At 39.3% G+C, this 21581-nt stretch overlaps 5 protein-coding genes across 5 annotated transcripts in view; 4 read left to right on the forward strand and 1 right to left on the reverse strand.

Moving 5' to 3' along the window:
- The first annotated feature begins 350 nt into the window (after positions 1-350).
- LOC104818520 (2-isopropylmalate synthase 1, chloroplastic-like) lies at positions 351-1680 on the forward strand. Its single transcript, XM_010548135.1, has 5 exons — positions 351-712; positions 795-1025; positions 1128-1252; positions 1349-1483; positions 1653-1680. Exons 1-5 carry the CDS (start codon positions 650-652, stop codon positions 1678-1680), a joined length of 582 nt encoding a protein of 193 aa, XP_010546437.1. The 5' UTR covers positions 351-649.
- A 1023-nt stretch (positions 1681-2703) lies between these two features.
- LOC104818365 (2-isopropylmalate synthase 2, chloroplastic-like) lies at positions 2704-12268 on the forward strand. The gene is made up of 13 exons (XM_010547930.2): positions 2704-3268; positions 3609-3868; positions 3976-4193; positions 4266-4345; positions 4416-4508; positions 4654-4743; positions 4838-4938; positions 5080-5113; positions 10076-10150; positions 10281-10367; positions 10482-10616; positions 10711-10838; positions 12046-12268. The coding sequence occupies exons 1-13, from the start codon at positions 2861-2863 to the stop codon at positions 12155-12157; spliced, it is 1821 nt and encodes a 606-aa protein (XP_010546232.1). The 5' UTR covers positions 2704-2860; the 3' UTR covers positions 12158-12268.
- An 802-nt stretch (positions 12269-13070) lies between these two features.
- LOC104818367 (tetraspanin-12) lies at positions 13071-14561 on the forward strand. Its single transcript, XM_010547931.1, has 2 exons — positions 13071-13614; positions 14076-14561. The coding sequence occupies exons 1-2, from the start codon at positions 13123-13125 to the stop codon at positions 14382-14384; spliced, it is 801 nt and encodes a 266-aa protein (XP_010546233.1). The 5' UTR covers positions 13071-13122; the 3' UTR covers positions 14385-14561.
- A 401-nt stretch (positions 14562-14962) lies between these two features.
- On the forward strand, positions 14963-17122 carry LOC104818368 (DNA-directed RNA polymerases II, IV and V subunit 6A). Its single transcript, XM_010547932.2, has 6 exons — positions 14963-15083; positions 15750-15783; positions 15866-16038; positions 16343-16394; positions 16511-16578; positions 16821-17122. The coding sequence occupies exons 1-6, from the start codon at positions 15046-15048 to the stop codon at positions 16888-16890; spliced, it is 435 nt and encodes a 144-aa protein (XP_010546234.1). The 5' UTR covers positions 14963-15045; the 3' UTR covers positions 16891-17122.
- Positions 17123-17582: 460 nt separating this feature from the next.
- The window catches only part of LOC104818369 (probable acyl-activating enzyme 17, peroxisomal), a 4504-nt gene continuing 505 nt past the window's right edge, over positions 17583-21581 (reverse strand). Inside the window, exons 2-14 of the mRNA XM_010547933.1 lie at positions 21294-21423; positions 20948-21204; positions 20641-20845; positions 20411-20451; positions 20196-20321; positions 20015-20088; positions 19687-19907; positions 19400-19494; positions 19058-19274; positions 18779-18904; positions 18602-18700; positions 18170-18379; positions 17583-17846 (exon numbers count right to left, since the gene is read on the reverse strand). Of these exons, the coding sequence (XP_010546235.1) occupies positions 17736-17846; positions 18170-18379; positions 18602-18700; positions 18779-18904; positions 19058-19274; positions 19400-19494; positions 19687-19907; positions 20015-20088; positions 20196-20321; positions 20411-20451; positions 20641-20845; positions 20948-21204; positions 21294-21423 (1912 nt within the window). The 3' untranslated portion in view covers positions 17583-17735. The remainder of the gene's footprint in view (positions 17847-18169; positions 18380-18601; positions 18701-18778; positions 18905-19057; positions 19275-19399; positions 19495-19686; positions 19908-20014; positions 20089-20195; positions 20322-20410; positions 20452-20640; positions 20846-20947; positions 21205-21293; positions 21424-21581) is intronic.

The raw sequence follows: 21581 nt of genomic DNA on the forward strand, positions 1-21581 counted from the left end.
ATTAGGGCTGGGCACAAATACCCGAAAATCGGGTATCCGTCGGATACTCGTCTCACGGATACCCGATTTTAGGGTACTCGTAATTTTCAAATCCGAATCCAAATCCTTATTTTTCAATACCCGTGAATCCGGATCCAAATCCGGATAATAGAATTTTTAAAACCGGATATCCGCGGGTACCCGCGTATTATGATTATAAATAATTATATCTTATATTTATATAACATTTTTATAAAATACAATTATTTTAGATGAAATAATTTCATATTTTTTTAATATTAATTCAAAAAAATTAAATTTATTATTATTTGTCTCTTATTATCTCTTTTGTCTTATATATTTTATCATAATTCATCAATTTTTATAAATATATCTTCATGTTTTAAAAATTTTATATATGAATATTGTTGTTTTTCTTAAATAAATCCGGATCCGGATATCCGCGAGTACCCGACTATTATTCCGGATACCCGTACCCCGGATACTCGTAAATACCAAATCCCGGATACAAATCTCATAGTTAAATACCCGAGCCTCCCGGATCCGAATCCAAATCTCTCGATTTTCCCGGGTATCCGACCCGTGCCCACCCCTAGTGTGCAACGTTTAACAAGTCGTGATTGGTTTGGTTGGTCAGTTGGGTTACGAGATGGACGACACAAAGCTAAACCATGTTTTCTTGAAATTCAAAGCTGTGGCTGAACTCAAAAAGGTTATTATTATAATTATTATTATTATTATTATTTTGTATTATTATTAATTAAATTTAACACTGCAATTAATGGATGATGCAGAGAGTGACGGACGCAGACCTTGTGGCATTGGTCTCAGATGTTGATACTTGTCGATCTGATGAGCCCGCGTGGAAGCTTCTAGAAGTTCAGGTGGTTTGTGGTTCTGGGACATTGAGTCGATCAACGGCTATTGTCACATTAGTTGATAAGAAAGGACAAGAACACGTCGCTTGCTCTGTCGGGACTGGACCGATTGATTCCGCCTACAAAGCCGTCGACCTCATCGTTAAAGTTCACCATCTTCTCCTTTATATATATATATATATATATATATATTAATGCCACGTGTCATTATAACATATTATATGATAGTGAGAGTGTGTGTATATGCAGGAAGCTGTTACATTGTTGGAATACTCCATGGATGGCATTTCAGAAGGCATCGACTCCATTTCAACCATTCGTGTTTCTATTCGAAAAAATTGCCAGTCAACCCATGAAACCCTTCAAACCTTCGAGTACGTTACTATATATATATATATATTATAATTATAACCATGCAAACGATCGATTTAATTGAGATTTTTGATACATATGATTATTATGAATCGCAGGGGAATGGGAGTGGGGACAGATATTGTTGTTTCGAGCGTCAAGGCGTACATTGGAGCATTGAACAATATTATTAGAATTTCTAATAACAATTTACCAGAAATATATATATATATATATATATACACACGTTACAGGTCCATTGATGGTTATTATAATATGATGTTTTATTCTCTCGAAAGTTTGCCCATACAGATATTTATTATCATTCGAATTGAAAATTAGATTACATTGGAAAACATTATTTTAACATAAAATGAAACATATTACGAATGGGCTTATTATCATTTACGAATACTGCATCAGGTTCTGGGCTAATGGTCGGCCCAATTAGATTGCTGATTCATGTGTTCTGTTTTCAGATTTCTGATGTAACATTCATGCCGTTGGTGTTGATTAAAAACGGCACGTCTGCCATCCTCTCTCAGTCAAAACAGTTCGGCAACGTTTTATCTTTGGGGGGTACGGAAACGATGGGTTCTGTTTGTTTTGATTTATGGATGTGCGTGTCGTGTATGCTATCTCTTGTTTTAATTAGTTTTTTTTTTGATACCGGAGCGTCCTGGACCGAAACCCAGACTAATCTCCGGACCGGGAGTAAGCCATGTGCTTTGAAATATTCGGTCCCCTCCCCATCCTGGGGCTCGAACTTGGGGCGGGACAAGTGCTTTGCACCCCCATCTCACCAGTTATCCAGGACTGGTTTGTTTTAATTAGTTATATTTATAATATTGTTTTTTCTTTTTAAATTCCCTTTTATTGTCTTCTCTCTCTATATATATAATATGCAACGCAAACTCTTGTTTTTTTTTTCAAATCTGTTCACATAATTCACTTTATATTTCATTTTCCCATATATAATAAAACTATAACCATATATAATAAAACTATAATTTTTTTGGTAAAGAATATAACTAGATTTATTTAATGTCAAGTAGAAATTGAAGGTAACTTACATCCATACCACCAATGGCACCCGCACCGACACAAGAAACTCAATAACTAAACATGTATTATTGAATATTTTACACGTTTTTATTAGTTTTTGCACTTTATCTAATTTGTAATTACAATCAAATTATTAAAATGCCACTTTTCGCAAAATTAATGCCTGCATTCAACTTTCTTTCCGTATAAAACTCGCATTTTTTTAACATTTTATTTTTCCAACAACACATATGGACTACTCATTCTAGATGTAGTTCGCATATTGTTTTTTCGAAATCGGTTATAGGATTTTTTTAATTTTTTATTGCTCTTAAAACAAAGTAAATAAAAAAAATTGAATAATAATTTGGACTGCTGTTTTATGTTCACTAATTTTGAGGGGGGGGGGGGATTATACAAGCTTGAATGAGTCAATTAATGTTTTATGTCACACTGCCTACCAATCCACTAATTTAAATTATTAATTGCTCTCAACTCTGGCAAGTCGCCCAACCAATTATATATACCCACGTGTATATTGATAATCGGAAGTTCACCGGCTTCTTGTATATATATTATGACTGTATATGCGTATCTTCAATCAACGAACACACACACAAAAGCTGTCGTATCGTGTGGTTTTGTTTTGTCCGAAAATGGCGTTGAGAATTGCCATCCGCCGGTCATTAGCCCTAAGTCGGTCCTCCGCTCTCTCTCTCCACCACCATCGCCACTGCCACGCCGCAGCATCTCCGCTCCGGCGACCGGAATACGTAGCGAACCGTATCTCCGACCAGAATTACGTCCGAATATTCGACACGACCCTCCGTGACGGCGAACAGTCTCCCGGCGCCGCCCTCACGTCCACGCAGAAGCTGGCCATTGCTCGGCAGCTCGCCAAGCTCGGCGTCGACGTCATCGACGCCGGTTTCCCGGCCGCCTCTGCCGACGACTTCGAGGCGGTCAAAACCATCGCCAAGACCGTCGGAAACGAGGTGTTCACTTGCCATTGAATCTTCAAGACCTAGTTTTTTGCCTAATGAACAAAAAAAACTTTTAACATTTGTATAGAAAGAAAAATAGAGACTTTAAGATCTAGAAAGCCATTTAAGTCAACGGCGGGAAAAAACTCTAACTTTGTCTAGAAACCCCCAAAATAGATATGCATTTCCAAAAAAAAAGAGATCATATAGGAAGCCGGTGTGATTCACCTAACATGCATTCCGTTTACGGATCGGAAACCTAAAACACGTGCCGTTTTTAATAATCGAAAGCGGCATGCCGTTTTTATAATAAGATCAAAAGAGTTAAATTATGTTCTTTTTCCATATATAGTGGGACAAGAAGACGGACTATGTACCAGTGATATGCGGTCTCGCACGGTGCAACATGAAGGACGTAACGGATGCATGGGAGGCGGTTAAACACGCGAGAAGACCGAGAATTCACGTTTTCATTTCGACAAGCGATCTTCATATAAAGCATAAGCTGAGGACCACACGCGAAAAGGTCGTCGAAATGGCTTCAAATACGGTTACTTTCGCCAGGAATTTGGGTTGTGACGACGTCCAATTCAGCCCTGAGGATGCTTGCAGGTACCCGTAATCACCAATATATACGTACATTTCATATATAGTATATGGTTCTTGAATGTGTATATAGGTTTATATATAGAAATTATGTTAGATTTGTATATAAGCAGGTCGGAGAAGGAGTTTTTGTACAGCATTTTAGGAGAAGTGATAGCTGCGGGTGCGACGACATTGAACATTGCAGATACAGTTGGATTTAGCATCCCTAACGAATTCGGACAACTTATCTCCGACATTAAAGCGAACACTCGAGGGATTAATGATGTAATAATCTCTGTGCACTGCCACGATGATCTTGGTCTTTCTACTGCCAATACACTTGCCGTAAGTTTTTTTTTTTTGTCACTGCTAATGAATAATATTATTCTGATTTGTACATGCACGTGCGCCTGTACGTAAGGTGCATGCGCAGGAGCAAGACAAATCGAAGTCACGGTCAACGGCATCGGTGAGAGAGGTGGAAACGCATCGCTCGAAGAGGTGCCATCATCATCATCGTCATCATCACCATCACCATCACCATCATCATCATGGGTTTTTTTGTGCGCAGGTCGTGATGGCTATGAAATGCCGAGGGCCACATGTTCTAGGTGGCCTATATTCTGGAATTAACACGAGGCAAATTATCCCATCTAGCAAGCTGGTAATTTTATGTGAGCACGTACTTGTATCTATGTATGTATGTATGTATGTATGTATGTATGTATGTATGTATGTATGTATGTATGTATGTATGTATGTATGTATGTACATCGAGAATGCTACAATTAATATGTGTACCTGTATAGCTTGAAGAGTGCACAGGTTTGCATGTGCAGCCAAACAAGGCCATAGTAGGAGCCAATGCTTTTGTTCACGAGAGCGGCATCCATCAGTTGGCGAGACGCCATGGAAGACGAAGAACAATAGTTGAATTTGACGAAATTAATGAATCTGAAAACGTTCGGTACTTTTGTAAATGTTAACACACAGGATGGAGTACTGAAGCACAAGAATACCTACGAGATCATAGCACCGGAAGATGTCGGGCTCCTACGAGCCAACAATTCCGGCATTGTTCTTGGAAAGCTTAGGTGTGTGCGCGTGTGCGTATATATATATATATATATATGATTAATGATTTGTTTATGATATTCAATTAATATATACATGCAATTGGTGATATGTATAATCTTTCATGTTCTTATTCTTTTTGGTTTTTAATTTGTTCAAAGTGGCCGGCATGCATTGCAAAGTCGACTAAAAGAGGTATTCGTTCTTAACTAATCTTTTATATATAGCTGCTTGGAGATTGCATTGAATATTATTGTTTGATCCGATTACATATATATATAATCTAAGATAATATTTTCATATCTTATATATATACCCGTAATTATAACCGGTGGCAAAGTTATCTAAACATGTATCCCCTAATTTGTAGTAACAAAGACCCGCTTTGTTACTCTGTTTTTCAACACTTGAAACAGAACATGAAAGAGACGACAATGAGTTTTGGGAAAAGCTCAACACTTTATTAACTTCACTTTACCCTTAAATAAACAAATGCAAAGGACTGAAAAAAATCGTGCAACAAATTGAAAATAACAAATCGGAGAGAAATGAGGAATTGGTTATTCAAGCTCTGAATAAGTCTGTTGACTCATTCCAACATCTCCAGTCCGTTGTTTCCGCCTCCAGCTTCAACCAACGAACAAGATTATTCTCTGTCATTCTCCCTTCTAATCTTGTTCCCTTGATTTCAGATTCCCGACCCCAATTGTGTGACGTAACTCTTCCAGTCTGTCTCTAGCCAGTGGTTTGGTTAATAGGTCTGCAACTTGCTCTTCTGTCCTCACATAATCAAGTTCAATCTCTCCCTTCTGGATGCAATCGCGTATGAAATGATATTTCACCTCGATATGCTTACTTCTGCTGTGGTAAACTGGATTCCGTGCAAGTGCAATTGCCGACTTGTTATCCACCATCAGCTTTACTCTTCGATTTTGGTGTCTTCTGATTTCGAACAGCAACCTTTCCAACCAAATCCCCTGACAAGCTCCTGCCGTTGTAGCCACATATTCTGCTTCACAAGAGGATAAGGCTACCACTTTCTGTTTTTGTGATAACCACGTGATGAGGCTGCTCCCAAGAAAGTACATCACCCCTGTTGTACTCTTTCGGTCGTCAACATCTCCTGCTAAATCACTATCACAGAACCCAACAAGTCTGGCTTCTTTATCACTTCTTGTGTATCTGCATCCAAAATTAAGCGTTCCCCTAATGTAACGAAGAATCTGCTTCACTGCGCTTAGGTGCTTGGTTGATGGTGCTTCCATGAATCTACTAACAACACCAACAGAGAAAGCAATATCAGGGCGTGTATGGACCAGATACCTTAAGCTTCCAATCACGCTTCTGTATAGTGTGGCATCTGTCAGTGGACTGTCATCTTCTTTGCTCAGCTTCATCCTGGAATCCATGGGAACTCGACAAGGCTTACAATCAGACATACCCATTTTTTCTAGAAGTCTCTCTGCATAACCGGTTTGCTTGAGAGTTATACTTTCGAGCTCCTGTTTCACCTCAATTCCCAGATAATAACTGAGATAGCCCAAATCACTCATTTCGAACAACTCTTGCATCTGCTTCTTGAAGTTCTTTATGTTCTCTGCCATCGAACCCAGGATTATCAGGTCATCGACATAGACGCCAACAATCTGGACTTCTTTATCTGTTTCCCTCTTGTATACGCCATGTTCCAGATTGCATCTGTCGAACCCAATCTTCTTAAGGCTCTGATCAAGTTTCTGATTCCAGGCTCTGGGTGCCTGTTTTAAACCATACAGGGCTTTCCTTAACCTCAGCACCTTCTCCTCTTTTCCCTTTATTTCGAAACCTGTCGGTTGTCGAACGTATACCTCCTCTTCCAAATCTCCGTTCAGAAAGGCAGATTTTACGTCCATGTGATGAACCTTATCCCACATGCGCTGCATATGCTAGAAGAAGCCTCACTGTTTCAAGCCGAGCAACTGGTGCAAAGACTTCTTCGTAGTCAATCCCAAACTTCTGAACATATCCCCTTGCTACCAATCTTGCTTTTATCACTTCACCCTCTGGATTTTTCTTCAGCTTAAAAACCCATTTCAACCCAATTGCGCGATGTCCATCAGGTAGATCAGCCAGTTTCCAGGTACCATTTCGGTTTATAGATCTGATTTCCTCGACCATAGCTTCCTTCCAACTCTCGTTTCCAACTGCTTCTTCGAATGTGGTTGGTTCTTCGATTGAGAGCAGGTATAAATTCTCCTCGAGTTCAGTTTCATGAGTTGTATCGTACAACTCCTGCAATGTCTTGAACCCTCTTGGTCTCATGAAACTGTTCTCACTGCTTTCACCTGAGGATTCAGCCCCTTGAACGTCTTCCTCAGGTTGTGTTGGTGTCGTGGGAGTTATGGAATCAGACACTTCGAGCTCATGATTACTTGTTACAGTGACCTGAGCACCTGTTGTTCTTCGTGGTTCTTCTTCCTTGCTTTTCCAACTCCAACTCTCCTTTTCTTTGAAAAACACATCTCTGCTTACCACTATTCTGTTGGTATCTGGGTTCAATAGTCTGTATGCTTTTGATCCTAGCTCATATCCGAGCATCACCAGCTTCACACTTCTGTCCTCTAGCTTCTTGAGATGAGTACCAACTGTTTTAGCATAACCAATGCATCCGAACACTCTAAGATGAAACACGTTTGGAGGCTTTCCAAACCAGGCTTCATATGGTGTCTTATCCTTGACACTGGCAGTGAGTGATCTGTTCAGGAGATACACCGCCGTTCTTGCCGCTTCTCCCCAATACAGATCAGGTACTGCTCTGCTTCATAATAAGCATCTGATCATCTCAACCACCGTCTGATTTCTTCTTTCTACCACGCCATTCTGCTGTGGCGAGTATGGAGCAGTAAGCTGTCTGAGAATTCCCTGTGCTTCACAGAAATCACTAAACGCACCAGAGGTAAACTCGCCTCCTCTATCAGTTCGTAGCATCTTGATCTTTCTTTCGGATTGCCTTTCTACGGCTGATCTTATTTTCTTAAAATTCTCTAGAGCCTCACTCTTGTTTTTCAGCATGTCAATCCACATGAATCTACTGTAGTCATCAACGAGCAGTAGAAAGTACCTGTTTCCTCCAAGAGTGGTTGGCGTTATAGGTCCGCAAATGTCTCCGTGTACCAGCTCTAATGGTCGGCTAGCTCTGAACATGGTTGCTCTGGGAAAACTGTGCCTATGTTGTTTTCCCACAAGACAACCATCGCAACTCTTCTCTGTTGGCTTTATGTCAGGCAACCCAGTGATCAATTTGTTCCTTCCCATTTCCTTCAAGGCTGGGTAGTTCAGATGCCCATATCTTTCATGCCAGATACATGTTTCTTCCTCTTTTTCTGTCAACAGACAGATTTGCTCTTGCAAGATTGTCATGGTGTACAATCGATTCGATGCTCTTGGTACTTTGGCCATCAGCTGTCCCTTCACATTGAATACCTTCATTAGTCCCCCTTCGATTATGATCTTTGCTCCGGACTCGTCCAATTGGCCGAGACTGATGATATTGGTTTTGAGTCTGGGAATGTAATACACATTGTGCATCCTCAACTGCTCATGGTTTCTGCATCTGAAGGTGACTGTGCCTCTTCCCTGAACTTCGATCAAGGTTCCATCTCCAAATCTGACATTTCCCTTCATGCTTTCATCTAGACTTGTGAAAGCTTCATTGGTTCCGGTTATATGATTACTTGCCCCAGTATCATAGTACCAAGTAGTCTCTGTTGTCTGATTTTCCTTCAGATCCACACTTTTCTCTTCATTCAACAACACCTTGTTGTTACTTTCTTCTGCTGAGTGGGTCAGCTCACCCATCTCCATCATCAGCAATGCAGGTTCATCTTCTTTATGCTGAGTTATATGAACCTGTTCCTCATCCTCTCTCTTCAGTTCACAGTCAACTGCAAAATGCCCAAGCTCATTGCAATTGTAACAGCGAATTCTCGAAACGTCAAAGTTTCGTCCTCTTCCGAGGTTACCGCGTCCCCTGCCGCGATATCCCATGTTACGACCCCTTCCTCTGGAGTTTCCTTGATCTCGAGTACGCCTTTCAGCTGAGCTGCTCGCTCCTTCTCTTGCTTTTTGGTTTCCTCGAGTCAGCAGAACATGTTCATCTGTGTTGCTTTCAAAGCTCTTCAATCGTTCTTCATGAGCTTTGAGAGCACCGATGATTTCGTCGGCACTTGTGTTCTTCAGATCTCCAACATTCTCAAATGTTGATGTCACTGGAATGAATTTTGCCAATACCGACCTCAGAATTTTCTTGGCAACGTAGATTTCTTCAACCTTCTCTCCCAGTGATCTTAACTTGCTTACAATAGTGAAGATTCTTCCTGCATAATCATCTATGCCCTCGTTTTCTCCCATTTTGCTTCCTTCTAATTCCCATCGCAAATTTTGTGCTCTGACCTCCATCACTCTCGCAACTCTAAGATGGAGAATTCTCAGTGCCTCCCAAGCTTCTCTGGCTGTATTTTTAACACCGATCTGCAAAAACGTCTCCTCGCTAATGCTTTGACAGATCGCTGCTAGTGCCATGTTGTCTCTCTTTGCATCGACTGGCCCTTCGGATACGACCGTGTCCCATACACCTTGGGCTTTCATGCAAATCTGCATCTTCATCGCCCACACCGTATAGTTCGTCCTTGTCAGCATAGGATACTGAATCGAAAAACTCCCCTCCTTTCCTTGGAGCCCTGTTTCGATGTTCGTCGTCGTCTGAGTGGTGTCCCGATCACGGACAGCACTGCCTGAGGATTCTTCACGTGACATGAATTTCGGCATTCACGGCGAACCGTGCTCTGATACCAAGTGTAGTAACAAAGACCCGCTTTGTTACTCTGTTTTTCAACACTTGAAACAGAACATGAAAGAGACGACAATGAGTTTTGGGAAAAGCTCAACACTTTATTAACTTCACTTTACCCTTAAATAAACAAATGCAAAGGACTGAAAAAAATCGTGCAACAAATTGAAAATAACAAATCGGAGAGAAATGAGGAATTGGTTATTCAAGCTTTGAATAAGTCTGTTGACTCATTCCAACATCTCCAGTCCGTTGTTTCCGCCTCCAGCTTCAACCAACGAACAAGATTATTCTCTGTCATAATTAACATTTGGTAATTTGATCCACAGCTCGGATACGAACTCGACAATGAAAAGCTGAACGTTGTGTTTTGGCGTTTCAAGGCTATAGCCGACCAAAAAAAGGTTCACTATGAACAAATCTATGCAACTACTTATATATCGTATTACAAAGCGACGCGCATTTTTGTGGGTATATGTATAATAATTATACTTGCATGGAACCTCGCATGCATTGCCATCGTCGTGCATTTAGAGAGTTAGCGATGCCGACATCATAGCATTGGTTTCCGATGGCGAAACTACTCGATATGAAGTTACATGGAAGCTTCTAGACGTTCAGGTAACATTGCAAGTTTCAATTCTCTCTCTCTCTCTAGCTCTGTGTATATATATATATATATATATGTATATATATATTATGTATAAGTAAGTTAAATGGCGTATATATATATAGGTGGTGTGTGGAACAGCTGGGCAGTCAATGGCCACGGTCAAACTGGTTGACCCAAAAGGAGAAGAACACAAGGCTTGCTCGGTCGGGAATGGACCTGTTGATTCAGCCTACAAGGCCGTCGATCTCATCGTCAAAGTACATTTTCCTTTTTCCATTTTTTTTGAAGGAAAATTATAATCACCAATTTTTTTTTAATAAACATTATGCATGTATGCATTATTAATTGCAGGAACCGGTAAGATTACTCGAATACTCTACGAACGACGTATTGGGAGGCGTGGATTCCACAACAAAGACAACGACTCGAGTTTCCATTCAGACAAATCCTGATTTCGTATCGGAAGATCAGACATTTAGGTAAATTACCTTATTAAAAATAGGGAAAAAGCCCTAAAAAATCCTGAACTTGCAAAGTGCGAGAAAATAAATTCCTAAACTTGCGAGCGTGCCAAATAATTCCTGAACTTGAAAAAAGTGATTTAATAAATCCTAATCTTGTTAAAAAGTGCCAGATGAATATTTGACCAATTTTGACTGAAACTCAATCCTACGTGTATTGTGATGTGCGAAGCCACGTCAGATTTTATTTCCACGTGCGCAGAAGGTGGTTTTGATAAATCGGGTTTAGGGAATAAATGAGATTGAATTGAACCGGGTTTTATAATGTTAAACCGGATTGAAAAAACAAACCCTAAATCTATTTTTACCCCCAAATCGACAAACTCCACCGAAACCTAACTCTCTTCAACTCTCTCATCATAATCAGTGCACCCTCCGAAATACACATTCACTGTAAGCCTGTAAATTCGCAGCCGAAGAAGAACACAACAGAAAAAAATCGCGGTCAAATATCATTGTAAATCTGTCCAACACGAAAATTTTGCACACATGTTTGTTGAAATCTTGAAGAGCCCATGACGAAAATACTCACCTCATGGCCAGAAGATGACAGTCACAGAACTAAGCTCGCCGTCGAAGAAGGAGACAGTACGAACGCCAAATCGCCGCCGACTGAAGAGAGACGACACCGCTTCCTGAAGAGAACAACGCCGCCTAAAGAAGAAAGAGACGCCCACTCACGACGACGAAATCGCCGGCGATTTCTTCAAAAATCGCTGATGATGGAGGACGCGCGATTGGGTTTTGATCTCAGGACTCAGATTTGGTAAAGGTAAATTTAGGGTTTTTTATTAGCATTTACTGAACCATGATTTTACTATTCAAACCGATTTTATTGAACCGGTTTTCTAAAACTCGATTCTGATTACATGGCTAAAAAATCCTACGTGTCACCCGCCACGGAGGACTCAAAATCATATTATTCTAATAATTTTATATTAAGGACTATTATGACACTTTTTAACAAGATTAGGATTTATTAAGTCACTTTTTTCAAGTTCGGGAATTATTTGGCACGCTCGCAAGTTCAGAAATTTATTTTCTCGCACTTTGCAAGTTCAGGATTTTTTAGGGCTTTTTCCCTTAAAAATATATAAAACTAAACCATATATATATGCATTCGTTTTTTTTTGACATATATACTTTTTTTGGTTCTTAACCAAAGTGGCGTAGGAGAGGGAATGGATTTTATTGTTTCAAGCGTCGAAGCATACATCGGGGCATTGAACAACATGTTGGGGAATAAGGATGAATCCTCACAGACATCTAATCCGTAGAGACAAACAGTCTTGTAATAAAATGCATGTCTCTTCAATCATATATATATACACTACAAAAAAACTGTTATTTTGCAACGAAAAATTTTCGTTGCAAAGTAATTTCGTTGCAAAATGGCTTTTGTAGTGATATATATATATTCAGAGATAATAATTGTATTTGACGCATGCATGCATGTGATGATTTATGTACGAGCACGAAATAAGGAGGAAGAGAAGCAGAGAGTCAAGAATGGAGTGTACATGCAAGAACACCTGCTCACGAGATTGGAATATATGTGTACATGAACTGAGAATTCTGAGCAATGAATTATTCGGTTTCAAATAAATTTGCCGTACAAAATATCAACTGCATGCATTTTGTATGTAAAATAAAAATAAAACTTTGGCCAACATTTTCAGTCAAAGTCAACGCATTGACTAAGACCGTCCGAACCACCGCTTGTAAAGGCAACCACGTCGGGCGTAGTGGCAGGCGTCGAAGTGGTAATCACGTAATTAAGGGGTTAAACACCTGCCACGTGGTGTTATCATATTGCAAGAAAATACAAAAACAAAACCGTTCATTGTGTATGTATATATGTATGTAAGAAGAAACGACAATTACCAAACGTCATATTTGATATGACATTCAATTTGATTTTTGATTGGATTGGTTATAGCTAGCCATTACTAAATGATTTTAACCCGAATAATATCAATATAAAAAAGGTTGACCAAAAACTATAATACACCCACCACCGAATAATGAAAAGCTACAACACATTTAAAACTTTTTTCGCGAAAAAAAGGTATATAGTTTTCTTGATTATAATTTTATATCCATATTGTTCCTCGTACGTCTCTAACACATATATAACCGACATCTGGGGAGAGAGATCTCCCATAACCCACCTCTCTCTCTAAAAAAAACTGCTTCATATCTCCCGGGAGAATCTCTATATCTCTATATCTCGGTGCAGACGATGCTCCGGCTAAGCAACGCCGTCGTGATAACGGTGAACGCCCTCCTCGCGGTGGCGGGCTTAACGGCAGTAGGGTTTTCTGTCTACGTGTTCATCCACGGCCCATCACAATGCCAACGCTTCATCCAAAACCCTCTGATCGTAACAGCAACTCTCATCTTCTTCGTCTCGTCCTTGGGCCTCATCGCCGCTCTGTACGGTAGCCACGTCATCATGACGCTCTATCTCATCGTCCTCTTCCTTGCCATCCTCTTCCTCATAGTCTTCACCGTCTTTGTATTCCTCGTCACCAATCACTCCGCCGGAGAAGCTTTCTCCGGCAAGGGAGTTGGTCGTGTGAAGACCGCCAATCTCGAGAACTGGGTCAGGGACCATCTACTTCGTGGGAAGAACTGGGATGGGATCAGGAGGTGCTTGTCTGAATCTAGGGTTTGTAAGAGTTTTGGTGGCCATCGCGTTGACTTTTACTCCAACCATCTCTCTTCCGTCCAGGTATGTATATAACTATATATACGTGTGATTGTGTATAAGAATATCTGCGCACGTTAATGCATATATCTGTGTTATCGATTCACACACACGGTACATATATATATATGTGTGTGTATTTGCGCATACATATATATATATATATATATATGTTTGCATGTTTTGATTACTTGTTTCTAAGCCTGATATAGCCATTAGCCAACCACGAGAAATAATAACCAAATTTACCAACAGATGTTGCTACGAGAATTTATAATATGTTAGGGTTACATAAATGGATTGTAGAATTATAAGTCAGAGATTTTACTTTGGAAGAAAAAAAAACATGTCTTATTGAGGTTGGTCGATTAATTCGAGGATTAAAAAGAAATAACTAAGACAGGTTTTATTAGAAAAAAAACAATAGGATCAAACACCATATTGCTTTGAACTTTTAAGAACTGACTAAATGCAAATATCATCAGTTTGGATGCTGCCGACCGCCGGCGGAGTGCGGCTTCCAGTCGGTGAATGCCACGTGGTGGACGCCGGCACCGCCGCCGAGAATGGCAGATGCGGAGAACGGAGACTGTAAGGCGTGGAGCAACGTGCAGAACCAACTCTGCTTCGGGTGCGAATCTTGCAAGATCGGAGTTCTCAGCGAGTTCCAACGAGATTGGAAGTCTCTCCTCGTCTTCAATTCTTGTCTTCTCCTTCTTGTCGTCTTGCTCTACTCTTTTGGTTGCTGTGCCCGAAGAAACAACAAGGTCCCATGGAAGCGCCGTTTTGTCTGATATATACATACATATATATATATATAATCAATCTTTGTTATTTTAAGTTTATGTTTTATTGGTCAATATATTAAATGTTCTGTTATATTCTTTTGGGTTGGAGGGTGAATTATGTATTGTTTTTTTTTGTATATGGGGTTGTAGGGATTTGGAATGAATTTATATTGTTTAGGAAAACATCCGCGAACCAATTGACTTTCAATTGAAACCTAAATTATTTATTTATTCCGAATAAAATTTAATGTTTTAGATTAATACAGAAAACTATTATATTTATTTATTTATCTATCTAGGCTGAAGTTTTACTTTTTTTTATAATGATAAATTTAAATTATAAATGTATCTTAAAAATTGATGTGAAAATAACTAAATTAATACAAATTAAATTTTTTTTGGTTTTGATATAAAGTTTATTTAAAAATTTAATTGGAATTTTTAAAAAAGTTAATTTCAGCGTTGTTATACCTATTTTTTACAACGAATTTATAGGGCCCAATAAAACATTTGGGCTATTTAAACCCAATATATGAAATTGTGAAAAACCTTATGGCCAATAAATTATCGAGGAAATTATAGTTTTCCATCCACTTCTAATTCTTTCCTCACCTAGGGTTTCTCGGGAGCGCGGGAAATCAAGGAGAAGCTTACGGTGCTAATTACCATGGCCGACGAAGACTACAACGACGTCGATGATTTCGGGTTCTCTCTCTCTTTCTCTCTCTCTCTCATGTATTTTACTGTATGATTCGTTTGGTTCAAGGCGACTCCCGTTTTCTTCCTGGCGAAGTATGTCGAACGGAGAAGATTGATTTGTTCAGCATTAAATTGAAATCATCCATATACGGTGTCGTGTTTGGTGAAATTTTATATGAATTGAGGAAAGTTTTCAACTAATGTGTTCAGAAAGCGATTGATTCGTGTTGATTCTGAGTCCGAAGGGAATAAACATGCGGTGGTATTCTGATTGTATGACAGAGATATAGTTCTTTCCAGATTTTCAGCGGTGTTTTCTTTTCCAATGGTTTTGTTTGTTGTTAGACCCTGATGAGAGAACGTTGCGTATTAGGAATTTGCAAGGCGAAAGTTCGCTGCTGCTTTTTTTATGCTCTTCGTCTCCTGTGCCCTAATTATCCTAAAACATTTCTCTTTTCGTAGTTACAAGAAAGCAATTTAGTTTTTTTGTTGTTGCTGTTGATAATGTTGAAGTAAATATAATTGTGATTGGGATTCAACAAATTCTCGGTAAACCTCAGCAACAGTTTCCTGAAGAACAATTATCTTTTTTATCAACTGTTTTGTATTTGTATGCTGAATATTGTGGTGTTTAGACAATGATGAGATTCGATTCAATTGATTATTGTTCAGGTATGAGGATGAGCCGCCGGAGCCTGAAGTAGAAGTAAGGATTCATAATCTTTTTTGTAGGAAATGACCATGAATTTTATTTGCAGCCATAACTTGTTTTGATCATCCTTTGGCAGGAAGGGATAGAAGAAGATGCGGATAACAAGGAGAACGATGATGGTCCAGGTGAGCCTCTTGAAGCAGATGATAAGGCAGAGGAAGAACAGACTGCACGCCCACGAAAAACATCAAAGTATATGACCAAGTATGAACGTGCTAGGATCCTTGGTACTCGTGCTCTGCAAATAAGGTTTGGTTTCTACCTTTCTGGGTATTGATTTTATATCAATATATCAAGAACACATCCTCAAATACAAGGTTGGTCTCCTTGGTTACATTTAGTAAACAGAGTGGTTGAATCACCGAACTACCTCAATTGTAGACTAATATGGACTTCTGTGAGGAAATAACTATGAATTTCAATCACAAAACTGAAAGATTGTAGGCGATGCAGTGAATATTCTCACACACAGACGATTATTCCAATCTTATGCGCTTGCGAGGGTTGGCTGAAGCACTTTATTTTGTTCATTTGTTCTTTGGTGCTGATACAGCATGAATGCTCCTGTCATGGTTGAGTTGGAGGGTGAGACCGATCCACTTGAGGTTAGATTCTGATTAAACAGTCTTTCTTTGTTCTTTTGGCCTGTCTCATACTTTTCATGGGTACTTATCAATAGATGTAGTTACTAAGATAGTGACGAATTTTTGAATCTGTCCAGATTGCAATGAAAGAGCTGCGTGAGCGTAAAATACCCTTCACGATCAGGCGCTACCTACCGGATGGAAGGTGAGTTTTTATTGCATATGGGTTGTGAGATTGATGTTTCCCATGGAACCCATTAGACAAGGATCTTCCTTTATCACTTACATCACGAGGGTATCAACGTACATGCCCGAAGGGATCTTTCTTTGTCACTTATATCATGAGGGTATCACCGTTCATTTCGGAATGAGGCCATATTCTGCTCACTCGGTTGACTTGGCACTCTTACTCTTGTCTTGACTTGCATCATATGATCTTTTGATCAGTTACGAGGAGTGGGGGGTGGATGAACTGATCGTAGAAGACTCGTGGAAGCGTCAAGTCGGCGGTGATTGAGTTACCATTCTCTGTTCTGATTAGATCAGGTAAACAACATTTGGAGAGACCTGTTATAATGAATCAAACCTGGATTGAGTCACTTTAAGGAAATATATATATATATAGATAGATTTTTTTTTGTATTTGGATCCTCTGTCTGTGTTCCAAGTTCAGTGGCTCAATATGTTTAGTTGATACTGCTGCATTTCCTAAGAAAGTAATGTGACTTCTACACTTAATACGCACGTTAGTGAAGTTCTTACCATTCTGTCGTTTCAATATATGAGAGTGCCGTTTGTGATCGGTCTAAGATATCCCTTTGGGTGACTGGTCGGTTAGTATATTAGAAATTCTATGTATTTTTGGATAAAATTTTACGGTCCTCTTAAAAATCCGACCGAGCGAATTTTAATACAAATTATAAAATTATAAATGAAAAATAATTTTTCCTTTTGCCTCAGATTCCGAATTCCGTTAACACGTGTAATAACAGTTTCCACAGATTTGGCATATGCTTTTGGTTTTATTGCATTGCGCATAAGCATATACATATAATATATACATATATATATATATATATATATAACAAACTGTTAATGCAGTGTAAGTTTTCGGAAGTTGGACATGTTCTTTTTTTAAAAACTTTGATATTATAATTTTCAATTACAAAGCCCCAATAGTGGAATCTTATGGCAACTACAGATCGCATATGTACAAGCTAAAAAGCGACGACGCCGATAGAACTATTTATTCACGCCAATCCAGCATTCATCATTCATTCATTCCATTTGTACAACAATTACGTTTTGCCCAAATCTCAAATTTCGAGATTAACGATCGAGTACGTGACGAATATTGCCTCATCACAGCTTGGAGTGTCGGTCCGGACCGGCGAGACGTTGGCGCAAAACCCTTCTCATAACCTTGTTGGTCGCCGTCCTCGGTAGATATGGCAGTGATACCACGTCTGATACCTGAACCCCGTCACCAAACTCATCTTAAAAATCATAATTATAATGTTTTCGGACGTCTTGAAAAAAAAAACACGAACTTTCAAAAATCATAATATAAATCAACAAAATACATAAACTTTGTAAACATTGTCATAAACCTATATAAACTTTGCATATATCTCATAGTAGATGTGAGTTTATGGTAATATTTGCCAAGTTTATGCATTTGGGTAGAAATTTCAAAGTTCGTGTATTTATATGATTGTTTTCAAAAGCTTATTTCCTTGATGTTTTACCATTCATGCTTGTATATCTTGTTCCAGAAAAGGGTTTTACTTAATTACCTTGAACAACGGGTTCAGTTTCTTCTGTAGCTCCGAATTAAAGGACTTCTTCAAGTGGTTCAGATCATTATCATGCACTGGGTTCTTGAACACAACAGCTATTACCAACTGCTCCGGACCACCCTCTGGCGGGGGTACTCCGATGGCGGCTGTCTCCAAGATTTTGTCATCCACATGGTTACAGACCCGTTCGATCTCAACCGAACTCACCTGTTTCAGTAACAATCCTTGGTTAATGAACTACGCTCATATGCCCGTTTCTGTTCCTTTGATACTGAAATTTGTAATTTATGTTACCATAGTGTCTCACAACGTTTTCTCACAACTCCATGATTCTAGTTCAAGCGATAAAAATGAAGAACAAAATCTATTTCAATAGACAGGTCACTACACGATACTACCGAGAAAGGGTGTTGTTGAGAAAAAAACTACCTTTATGCCACCAAGATTCATTGTGTCATCAGCCCGGCCATGAGCACGGTAGTATCCTCTGGAAGTTCGTTCAAATACATCCCCGTGTCTACGTAAAATCTAATATAAACCAGTACAGATAAAACTCAATCCAGGAAAATATATCTGTAAGATGTAACTGTGGTAAGTATTTGTCACCTTTCCATGCAATGTGGGCATTCCTTTGAAATAAATGTCATAGTGATTGGCATTCAGAAGTTTGCTCGACGATCCAAACATGTGAGGACCAAGAGCAAGTTCGCCAATTCCCAGCATGTTTGGAGGCTAAAACAAGAAAAAAAGGAATACAGATTAGAACCCATGAAAAGATAGGTAATAAAGATTTTAAGTATAATATGATTGCAGAAACAAGGACTCAAAACCTGACAAGGATACGAGTTAAATCCTGCAAAGAGTAATGTGGGTTAAGTTGCTTACAAGAGGATAGCCATCTTCATTTAGGATGAATAGCTCGCAACCCATGGCAGCTGTACTAAAAGCAGACAGGGACTGAGGCTGAAGCAAAGATCCCGAGACAAACCCGCCTCCAATCTCAGTTCCACCGCAGTACTCTATCACGGGTTTGTAATGAGCTCTGCCCATCAGCCAAAGGTTCTCGTCCACATTGGATGCTTCTCCGGTGGATCCAAAGCAACTAACAAAAAGTTCGAAAGAAATTAGTTTTCCTTGTATTTCGCAAGCAATCTGAAAAAAGAGCACGAAACAACAATGTTCAATGCATATTTTAAGACCTTCTAGAGCCAGAGACCTGGGACTTACCGGATTCTAGACCAATCATATCCAGAAGTACAATTTGAGTTTTTCCATGTCCTAACAAGACTCGGTATTACTCCCAGTATAGTCACCTCAGCATCCTAGAAGAAAAAAATACATAACAGATTTCAGTTCATTTGAAGCTACTCCAATGATTCATGAATCATGATTCATGCAACAGTTCAACGCAGTCATATACACATCTAATGAACTTCGTATTTTGATACGCATCTAAGGAGGTATTGCTTAGAAGGATGTACATTAAGAGCTCGAGATCATAATGATATGAGTACCTGTACAAACTTGGCAAAGCCCGAACCAAGAGGAGATCCATTGTACAATGCCATGCAAGCCCCATTCATCAATGAAGCATAGACGAGCCATGGACCCATCATCCAACCAAGGTTCGTTGGCCAAGCAACCACATCACTTCTCTGAACATCCATGTGGCACCATGCGTCTGCTGCCGATTTCAATGGAGCGTTGTTTGTCCATACAATGGCCTTTGGTTCTCCTATACGGAGAATCATAACATAGTTTCAGAACCGAAACCACAAAGAACAAATACGAGTAATACTAGGCCAAGATGCATTTTTTTTTCCTTTTTTTTTTACGCTTCACCTGTTGTTCCTGATGAGAAAAGGATGTTTGTGCAGGCTCCCGCTGGTTTCTCCACAGCAATAAATTCCACATCTCTGCAATAAAGTGTTACATGTATATGTGAGTGTCATACAGGAATAAATGTATACATATATATGAATATATGATATATTGACATTTTCAAACACATACATGAGTTTACCTGAAATTTCTCGCCTTTCCCAAAAAATTGTCCCAAGATAAATCATTCTTGCGCAGATTCATGCTGAAGCTGGACCCTCTTGCTGGAATAACGATTGCAATGGGTGCTTCTGCATCAACGACTCTTCTGAAAAACTGAAAAGATAAGGTGAGAACAATGGTAACATTCAGTACTAAAAGGAAAAAAATTAAACCGAGTAGGTTAGAGGATTTCACCTATAAAGAGGAATGCTTTTGTCTCCACGGATGATCATATCCTGTAAACAAACAAGTATATAGATAGAGGAGATGAGACAAAATAAAACGATGTAGGTATTGCTGGCATTGGATGAAAACCCCAAATTTTTGTATTGATTTCTTTATACAAGAACCATTCAGATAGCATGTTAACAAATACTACATTTGATTCAAACCATCGAGGAGTCGAGAGAAAATTAGAGGCTTACCTGAGTAAATATGGCTTTGGCATTTGAAATTTTAAGCCGGGTTGATATTTCGCGTGGAGAGAAACTATCAGCTATGGAAACAACTACATGTCCTGATAAGACAATGGCAAGGTAGATGATCACTGAGTGGACATTCATCGGCATATCAACTGCAATTGCCGACTCTTTCTCCAAATTCAAGGCATTAAGAGCATGTGCAGCCAACCTACATAAATACAAAGATTTGATTTTACTTGATATGTAAAGAAAAAACAACACTTGGGAACACAGCTCACAGGGATGAAGAACAAGAAAGAAGAAGCCATACCAGGCCTGAGCTCGCAATTCCCGAAGTGTCATGGTATTCACCGGGAGATGATCACTCCCCTCATCACGCCATCTTATCACAATGTCACCTAACCTTCTCTTGGAATTCTCAGACAAGCAATTTCTTGCAGGATTGAAGTAAGCTCCAGGAAGCCAAACACCACCTGGGTTATCACCAGATGTGTTCTTGTCTAAAATGCATTGAGGAGGTACTGAAAACGACATGTTCAACTCATCCAAAACAGCTTTCCAATACACCTGAAAATGAAACATGAGAACTTTTACACATTCCAGTAAACACATACTATGAACCCGATCCATGAAGGTTGCACAAATGGTATTCAAACCTCAGTGTTTGATACAGAGAACTCCTGAAAATCTGAGAAGCTCGAAACCGGATTCCTGTACTTTGAACCCAAGAACTCTTTTCCGCGCCTTTCTAGTAACCGGCCTACATTTGTTAACAGAGCAAGCTTCCTACATTTATATAAAAAAAGATCGGCATTCATCATCAAAACAGGGGAAACCACTAGGAAACGGGAAACGCAAGTTAGAAACGTATCAATAACACAACCAATAAGATGAAATTAAATTCTAACCAACCAATTCTACCCTCTTTCGATAGAGAAATCACA

This window comes from Tarenaya hassleriana, unplaced genomic scaffold, assembly GCF_000463585.1.
Source record: "Tarenaya hassleriana unplaced genomic scaffold, ASM46358v1 Cleome29, whole genome shotgun sequence".
In the NCBI taxonomy this organism is placed as follows: domain Eukaryota; kingdom Viridiplantae; phylum Streptophyta; class Magnoliopsida; order Brassicales; family Cleomaceae; genus Tarenaya; species Tarenaya hassleriana.